Here is a 9423-nt window from a genome sequence, read left to right as displayed (position 1 = left end):
CTTCCCCTTTCCCTTCCTCTTTCCCTTCCCCTTCCCCTTTCCCTTCCCCTTTCCGTTTCCCTTCCTCTTTCCCTTCCCCTTCCCCTTCCCCTTTCCCTCCCTTCCCCTTCCCCTTTCCCTTCCCTTTTCTCTGTTCCAATTTAGGAAACTTTATTCCACCCCATGCACAGGACACAGGCTGCTGCTCTCAGTTCTGACATTTAAATCCATCCTCTCCTCCAGCATCTGGTCAGAGGAGCTGCAGAGGAAATACGGCTGTGCAGGAAATGGCACATCCCCCAGATCACAGCCCTTGCTGTGATCTTCTGTACCTGCAGTCACACAGTGAGGTTTGGACTAGCAATAGAGGTAGATCCTAAAAGTCTTTCAGAAAGAGCGTTTTAACTTTCAGTTTGGGAAAGGATATATTTTTTTAACTTTGATCTTGGAAACTGTTGATCTTCCTTTGCTAACACTTCTCATTAAAAATTCAGCAAATATCTAGCCAACAAAATGTCAAACAGATTTTAATCATTGCTTAACAAACCATTAGTTGCTAAAAGCTAAAATCTTAGTGAAGTGGTTTAAGCAAACTTCAATATTAAGGCCACAAACAACTTAAAAAAGTACTTAGAACTGAAAGGAAACTTTTATACCTCAATGATAGTTTTACATCTTACTGAAATTTTATTAGACTTTCATAGTGCAATTATACTACAGATTTCAATGGAGAGATACTACAGTTCAGATAAACACACACACTCTTTTTACCTCCTATTTTAGCAATTATTTTAAATATTTGATGCAGTCACCAACATAAAAAGCTCCACCGTGGCAGCACACAACAGCAGGGGAGGCAAAGTGCAAAGTTGTTTATTAGCAACTAAAATAATTTTCATTAGAAATCAAATAACTGTAAATGGAAAACTTCACATTTTACATCTCCACCTGTTCCACAGAGTCTACAATGCCTTAATTATTGCTTAAGTACACATATGCCAATTTTTCAAATTGTATGAAATTATGCTCTTCAAGTTAATGAGGCACAAGGTATTAAAACTGAGCTACCCTGGCCTTTCTGCCTTACATTAAGAGCAGTTCAGTGCTATCAGATTATTACAGTTAATTAATAAATTGAGAACAGACAATAGGCAAGTCCAACAAGATAACTTTAGACATAACATGCACACAAAATATTTTTCATGCTTTGTTTCTACAATTTGGCTGGTGCTGACTGGTCTCTGTGCCTAAAAGAACCAAGAGTATCATATATGCAGAGATTTTAAATCACTAAATTCTCAGTGATCATTCAGCTGTAACCACATCCCCGCATTACATGTTTCTAAATATCTATTTCTTTACAACTATGAGCATTCTCAGGTATTCTTGCTACCATCTTGCAGGCAAAAACTGAGCTATGGATATAGGTAAAAAAAGTTCAAATGCTGCTGCTTTTACTTCTTTCCACCAGAGGAAACCTAGAATTATATTTAATATACATGCCTGCAGGTAAGAATAACTGCAAAATCACTTTCAACTTATTATCAATATGGTAATCACAGAATAAAGCAAGAGGAATTGTGGATTTATTGTTTAAAGTGAATAGCACCATTTTAATATCCTTAATCCAGATCCTGCAAGAGATCACATGAACAGGAAAAATTGACCGGAAACATTAGTATGGTGGAACTGGTGCCATCCAACAGAAAACAAATAAAAGATCAGTTCATAGAATGATAGAATGGTTTGGGTTGGAAAAGATCTTAAAGATCATCCAGTTCCAACCCCAGATTATTTACTTATAACCCCAGTGCAGAAAGACCAATTCATTCTCTATTTTATTGACACTTCTCTCAGTGCCTCTCACTGTTCTGCCAGCCTAGGGACAATCAACAGGAAAATGTGGGAAGCAGGATATAAAATATAACAACAGCTCTCATACATTCCTTCAGTTTTTGTGAAGATCTATTTGCCAGGATTTAGCGGATTGCTGCCAAGGCAGCAGCACTCAGCGAGCACAGATGCCAAGGTCACTACACCCTGGACACAGGATTACTGCAGGCCATAACCAAGGGAAGATCCCTTTGCTCCTGTCAGTCTTACATTCCTCATCACTTGCAATGACCAGAACTCCACAAACAGTTTCTGTCAAATTTTAAATATGTATTTAAACAGATAAGTAATTGCATTTTTCCAGAAGGAAGATTATTTATGTAAAACATCCACAGGAAACCAGATATCAAACTAGATGAAAATATTTCTGCATCAAATTCAGAGTTTCCACTAAAAAAAAAGTGTAACACACCTTATGCTTTAACTAACAAGACAGCACCACTTACATCACAGCTTTGGGACAAATTCAACAGGCACATTCTGTGGGTTAAAAAAAAAATTAAATTTAAAAAGCTCTCCACAACATGAATTACAGGTGCAGACAGCTTCAGCTGTGCCAAAGAGTGTCTTTGAGCTATTTAGGATTAAAGCTTATGCTGCTCTATCTGACAGTGCAGAATGACAACATCAACAGAGAATTGCTGGGAAAGAACATCTGAGAAGAATCTCTTTCTTTTTTTTTATGAGGTGTTTGTATGTAAATTGGCTTTTGAAGAGTTGCTTCTGTCAACTTCTACACTCCTGGGATGTGGATTCTGCCACCTGACTCCAAGTAGGGACATTAGGGTTAATGAATTAAGCTTTTAATTAAGCTTTCTTACACGTACCTCCCAGGTTACACCATCCAATTTCCCTCTTCTTCTTCACCCAGAAAAACAGAGCAAAAACAATAAGGCAAATCAATTTGGTCCTGTCATTAACTTTGTGGCAACAAGCCTTTGGAAAGAGTTATTTGTTATTACATCCTCTCCTGTGAGCTTCTTAATATTGCTGGAGCCACAGGATGGCAAGGAAAGGTATGAAGAAAACTTCTCCCATATAGTGAGTAGGACCAGTATAGTGGTGAGAGAAAAACCCACACGTGAAAGTCGATAATAGTGGGAAGAGAAGACACAGAATAGCCAGAAAACCTTATATTTATGTGCATGTTTCATGATTGCATTGAAGTTGGCATTCAGTTCTGCTATTTGCTTTTGCTATTTCCCTGTTCTGGTGGGGGTGGGAGGGAGATGATGCAATTAATGCAGTAGGAAAAGTTTCCACTGTCATGTTCTAAAGTTTCTAAATTCATGGAGGCAACTGGATCATGTTTTCCACCAAATCAAGTTTGTCATTTTTACCTAGTACCAAAATGGCTCATATTATTTATGTCTGTTATCACTGTGTTATCAGTGATCACATTTTAAAAGGTGCTAACATTTCACAATTGAAATTAAACAACAAATTAATTCCACATATTTTAATTTGATAACTTCATTTTGCCTCCTCTGATTTTCCTGACTGAACTATTCACTGTCCTATCTTGAGAGAATTAATCAATTCCCTCACTTCAGTTAAAAAGTAGATTAAAAAATTATCATTTCTAAAGGTTTACCTTACTTTTATTTTTTAATAAATATAGACTTTGTTAAAAAATTTCAACATCCACTCTATGCCTTAGCAATATTTCTGTTATTAAACTGGATTCCAGCTTTGTTGAAGTAACTGATTTAAGGCCTACAAATAATTTTCTTTGAATTAAAGGTAGTCATGAACTTTAAATAGACTTGAGGAGTATTTATAATACTTTGGAAGCCTTTGCTAGGGAAAGAAGGAATCTTTGCCCATCCCACTTGCCACCTCAGCCTCCAGAGCTGCAGCCTGGGAAAAATATTTAGGGAATGCGTATTTACTCCTGTTTGTCCAACAAGAGCTCCTGTTAGCACAACAAACTTTACCTTCTCTCACATGTTGTCTGTGCAACAGAGCCTATCCCTCCCTTCAGCATTTGTCCATCTGCATCAGATTAAAGGAAAATGATTGAACGTGATTATTTCTTACAAGGTTTTAATAAAATAGTAAAGAAATCCATGTAAATAGAAGCAGTAACAGCAGCAAGAGACGTCACTTTTGCATAACAGGATTAATGTCTGCCATCAGCACTTAAAGCAGATAATAAATTGGACCTGGGAGTTTCAAATATTATATTTGTGTGATATTTAATAACTATTTGCACTGGCAAGCAAGTCTCACTGCCTTTCTCCCTATTAGTAAGTATCCTACCCATTTTCCTGAAGTTAATGTATGGATAACTGATCTCTTATGCAAAGCTGGAATAGGGTTTAATGAACCTCCATTACTCAAGCTGCACATTTTCCTAAAGATGAAAAATGCCATGTACAATGTATTTTCCTGCATGTGAATAAGCCCATTAATACAGATTTCTGAACAGAGTGTTTCTACTCAGCAATTTTTTGCCCTTTGGGAGGGAGAAGGAAAAAAAGAAGGGAGCAGGCACTTCCCTTCACTCCCCCACATCATCTCCAGGAAGGAACTGGATCAGCTTTGTTAATACTTTGGATTCATAGCTGTTCTTAGCACATAGGCAACAATTGCCTTCTGACAAATGTTTATTAAACCTGAGCTGCCAGCCTTAAATATGTTTTACTGTATTTTCCCCCTACTTTGATGGGAAATGATAACAGAGAAAGTCATCAAAGCAGTACAAATACCAAGAATTGCTGTTAGTTTGACACCTTGTTTGCCTCTTAATAACTCCCCTCCCTGAAGAAGCCCATGTGAGGAATTAAATCTCTACATACTCACAAGACATACTAATCTCCAACCAGATTCTGAAATGCAAATTCTTTTTCCTCGGCAGCAATACATAAGCACCAGGAAAATTACCATTTAGATGCACAAAAAGCTGATTTGAAGCCTCAGTCAAGTATCTGAGACACAACTTTGAGTGCTGTTGCAGTTTTAGGAAAGAGAGTCCTCAAACTCTCTTTTTTTGTGCGTGTAAGAAAAAAGTATCAGAGCAGCATTCACTTTGTAAAGGATGCAAAAGGAAGTTTAAATTTCACCACAGTGTAAGTTCTCTGTAAATGCCTAATTACAATGACTTGTTAAATCCACTTCAGAGGAACAAGTGTTTTTGTTTCCAGCAATTAATTAGTTTTGGAAACTTAGACACCCAAACCAATTTTTTTATTTATTTCTAGTGTTACTTGAGAAACATTCTAGATTATCACACTTTTCTCTGTTTAAAAGTGTGTTAAGCAAGTCTACCTTTCCACTGTATTTCTTGGAATTCCCCATTAATTCTACCCTCTCCTACCTTTCCCTCTCAATTCCCACTTTTACCCTTCAAAATGGATCCACTGGGTTTTGGATTCTCTGTGGAACTCAGGATGAGTTTTCATCAAAGCCTTGCTTTACTCACAGTGTGCCAGGAGAACTCTGTTGCTTTCCCTCTCACTGCTCAGACAATTAAAAAATATCAATGCCAGAATCAAGAACAATTGCAGACACATTTCATAAATAATTTATCAATAATAAGTCTGTACAAAACCTCATTTTTTTCTGATAAGCTTTCCTTCTCAGCTGTAGTCCTGAATCAAGTAAGGTGAATTTTTGAGAGCTTTACTGTTGCACTACATAAACCTTAAGGAAAAAAAAAAATAAACCACTTTTCCTCCAAACATCTCACACACTTACTATGACTTCCCAAAAGCAGAGCATGATCCATTCATCCCCAACAGTTCACAGGTTAAAAATACTTGAGCACCACTGAGATGAGGTTCAAGCCCTCGGTTTGAATTTGGCTGTTGGTCTCCTGCTTTCAAAACGACCTCTGTAACCACTATTTCAGATGACATTATTCTCTCCCAAGAATGGACCTGAATTTTCTTGGTAAAAGGACAACAAAAAATCCAAATGCTTTAGAATCAATAGCTCCCTTCCTCCAAAAAGAAAAAGACAGGAAGGTTTTGATGGAAATGACATTTTCTAATGAAAAAAATCTGTTGTTAGAAAGTAGCAGGAGGTTTTCAAGGGGAATTGTTTGGTACCTCTGAGGCAACACACTGCAGCCACAGCTTCTACTTGTGCAGAAACAACCCTATCTATTAACACTGAAACACAGGGACAAGGATGGGAATTTTACAGAATAATGATCCCTTGAAGAATCTTGCAAAAAGTTAACTCTGCTGTTACTTATTTCATAGTACAGGCTACCAGCTCTTGACAACTTTATTATTATTAGACTCTCCAGTCAATCACTTTGTGTCCAACAGCGCAAAGCTTTGGGAACTTCCCCTCCCACCATTTCACCAAACCTTCCCTCTCCGGCCAACATTGCAACACCCAATCAAATCACAACTCAAGGGATTACAGATTTATGTGTTTTTCAAATATTTTTGGGGACATCTTGGGTATCCAAACTACTTCAGCAAACCTGAATGCCCTCCTCTCTCCCCAGGTTGTTCAACTGGCATAAAAACTACACATGATCCTCAGAACAAGAACTAAGATCACCTAATAAACCCAGCAGCTACCACATTTTCTTTTTTTTTTCTTTGAATATTGTGCCGCCATTGCTTTGCACATTTCAGAATTCTTCTCCTACAATAAAGATGCTTTTCTTGAAAACAAAAAAAAAACCCCAAGCTGTAATTGGACAATCAGGGGAGAACCATAAGGATTCCAGTATGCCACCAAAATTTTCCCAAGAAGACACCAACAGCTAACTGAAGTTCTGTGTTTTAAAAATCATCCTATCTACAAGGATGTCCTGGATGTCCAAGGTACATGTATGTGAGAGAAGAACCTGCTTAAAAATTATGAATTCTCAGCAGAAACTGCAAATAAATTACCTAATTTCTAAATGCCTCATTTCTAGCAGTTTCAGGCCTACTTAGGTTGTAAAGATATGTTCAGAACAACAAATGACAACATTTTATTTTGGTTTCCTTGTCAGCCAGAACAGATAAAAGGTTTGATCTTGTGAAGAATCCAACAACTTAAGTGGTCCTTGACTGTAGAAGCAGCTGGCACTGCTTCTCTGAAAGGCTGATCTCTCTCACCACTCATGAAACAAAACAGTGACACTCATTAATTCACTACACACTATTATTGCAGACCCATCCCATATGAACAAAGTAAGCTGTTATAAAACCCAATTTTGATGTAGAATGATATCCGAAAAAGCTCTGTTTAATAACCTGTTTCCCTCTTTCCCTCCAAAATCTAAACCAAGAGTAACAATTAAATAAAACCCAGGAAGGTTTTGTAAATATTGTGACCAAAAAGAAAAATTCTTACCTTGAAGCATCAAAGCTGTCATAGGATCCAACTGTGTAGTGTCTAAACAGCTTCTTTGTTCTATCTGTTCGTGTTTCTGCACAAAGAAAAGAGAATTTTAATACTCCAGCATTTCTTTATCAAGTGCTGAAGTATTTGTTTATATTCCCTTGCAGTGAATTAATGTGGTTTCAAGGCATTTTGAAAAAAATTTTGACTTTGGAGATGTTTTTTTATCATATCACACACATCAAGTGAATAAGGAGAACTTCTTGTAGGTCATTTATCATGTCATTCAAAAGTTTTAAAGTTCCACTCATATTCTCAGAAGCAAAACATTTTAGGACCAATATTTGGTTCTTTTATAGTTTCGGCTAAGAGACAAAGTATAAGAAGAAAAGGCAGGGCAGGGCAAGGGCAAGAAAGGAAAGGGGAAGGTTTGGGAAGGGAAAGGAAGGTTTGGGAAGGGAAGGTTTGAGAAGGGAAGGTAAGGTTTGGGAAGGGAAGGTTTGGGAAGGGAAGGTTTGGGAAGGGAAGGTTTGGGAAGGGAAGGGAAGGTTTGGGAAGGGAAGGTTTGGGAAGGTTTGAGAAGGGAAGTGTAGCAGTGAATCTGCCTTGTATGAGAAGCTGTGGTTTAAATATGTTTCAAGATAGCTTTTTGTGTTTCTGCAAAGTCACTGCTTCTTCTTCCCAGGATCCCCCAGGACAACATTCCCTTCAGGAATGTCCTGAGAAGATATCAAGAAGTCTTCTCATTGGACCTTGTTAACCCTTTCCTATTGGTTGTTAACCCCTTCCTGCCATTGGGTGTCCTGTAAGCCCCCTGACCCTGTAATTGGTCACTGTGAATCCTCCTCGGACCTATATATGTAACCACCCCAACAATAAAGCTCTCTCTGGCCTCCTCTCCAAGTCCCGTGTGCTGTCTGTGGCTGCCATGGGACCACGTGGTGGGGGGAGGGGGAGCACCTAACCCCTCCATGCTTCCAGGACCTGAAGAAACCCCTGGAGCTGGAGTAACCCCTTCCCTATCCACCTCAGTCGTCGGAAATGGTTCCTCAGATGGAAATGGAACTAGGACTGGTGTGCCCCACACCATGTGGGGAAAGAGATCCAGAGGGAAGGGAAGGGGAAGGGGGAGGGGAAGGAAAGGGAAAGGGAAAGGGAAAGGGAAAGGGAAAGGGAAAGGGAAAGGGAAGGGAAGGGAAAAAATTTTGGAAAAGTTGGAAAAGTAGCCAAAATAGGAAAATCAATATTTTTTGCCTAAGCACAGGTTGGTCCTCCAATGCAATCACATTAACTTTGGCTAAGAGACATCAAAAATCACATGGAAAAGTCACTGATTTAGCTTGTGACCTGAAATTCTCATCTGCACAGCTGAGGAACTTTCCATGGAAGGACAGCCTGAGTCCACCCAAACAGATTTTATTAGCTCTCCAAGGCAGACAGAGCCCTCAAGGTGCACCATCTCTCTGTCACAGCTTTTAAGGATGTTACAAATTACTGTGAGAGGTAGTGCTGCCAGATGACCAAGTCTGCAGAGGGAAAAAGTACATCAGGGCAGGGTAATAGGCTTTAAACACAGCCAAGGAGCATTTTGCAGAAGCAAGAACTGGGAGGCAGATTTGGGGCGGACAAAATGCATCTTTCTTTGCTTTAACCAGTGCAGCTGACACATAACTGGATCGTGCCCCCAGAAGGACTTAAATACAATATATTCATAACACAGAGAAATTATAGCTGAAAAAGTTGCAGATGCCTAAAAGTGTAAGCAAGTTATTTCTTCACAAGAGTACAAGTAAAGAAGTGCTAAGAAAAAGCAGAAATATTTACATTTATATGAGTTTCATGGAGACCAGCCAGCCTCTTTCCTACAGGGTGGCAAAAGAAGGAGAAAATTCCTATTATAGTATGAATCCTACTTGATAGTTTTGTACAGACTTATTTTGTCCTTTTCTCACTCACCTACAACCAATAATTTCTGCCAAAGAGTCCTTTTCTTTACCTGAGGTTCCAGCTCCTGCTGCTCTTATTCCCTGTCTTTCTGGGACACCCAAAAGGACACAACTTGCTCCAGGACTCCCCAGGTATGTCCCTAGACACAACCGAAGCTCAGTCAGCCTGGAGCTGCAGGGCTGGAGGACACCCCCCTGCTTTTCGTGGAACAAGAGCTGTAAGTGCATGAGCAGCAATGGTACCCAAGGCTACAGGGTGGATGCTCACAGAGATTTGGCTTTGAAGCTTTGTAACTCCTAATGTGCTGTGAGG

General features: G+C 39.0%; 1 protein-coding gene across 2 annotated transcripts in view; it reads right to left on the bottom strand.

Moving 5' to 3' along the window:
• The window catches only part of SHANK2 (SH3 and multiple ankyrin repeat domains 2), a 318764-nt gene that overhangs the window by 135796 nt on the left and 173545 nt on the right, over positions 1-9423 (bottom strand). For both annotated transcript variants that reach the window (XM_027706520.1, XM_027706521.1), the window contains one exon: positions 7177-7252. In XM_027706520.1, coding sequence (XP_027562321.1) covers positions 7177-7252 — 76 coding nt within the window. The remainder of the gene's footprint in view (positions 1-7176; positions 7253-9423) is intronic.

Source organism: Neopelma chrysocephalum, unplaced genomic scaffold (genome assembly GCF_003984885.1).
Source record: "Neopelma chrysocephalum unplaced genomic scaffold, ASM398488v2 Primary Assembly neopelma1_381, whole genome shotgun sequence".
In the NCBI taxonomy this organism is placed as follows: Eukaryota; Metazoa; Chordata; class Aves; order Passeriformes; family Pipridae; genus Neopelma; species Neopelma chrysocephalum.
This window is presented reverse-complemented; position numbering and strand designations above follow the sequence as displayed.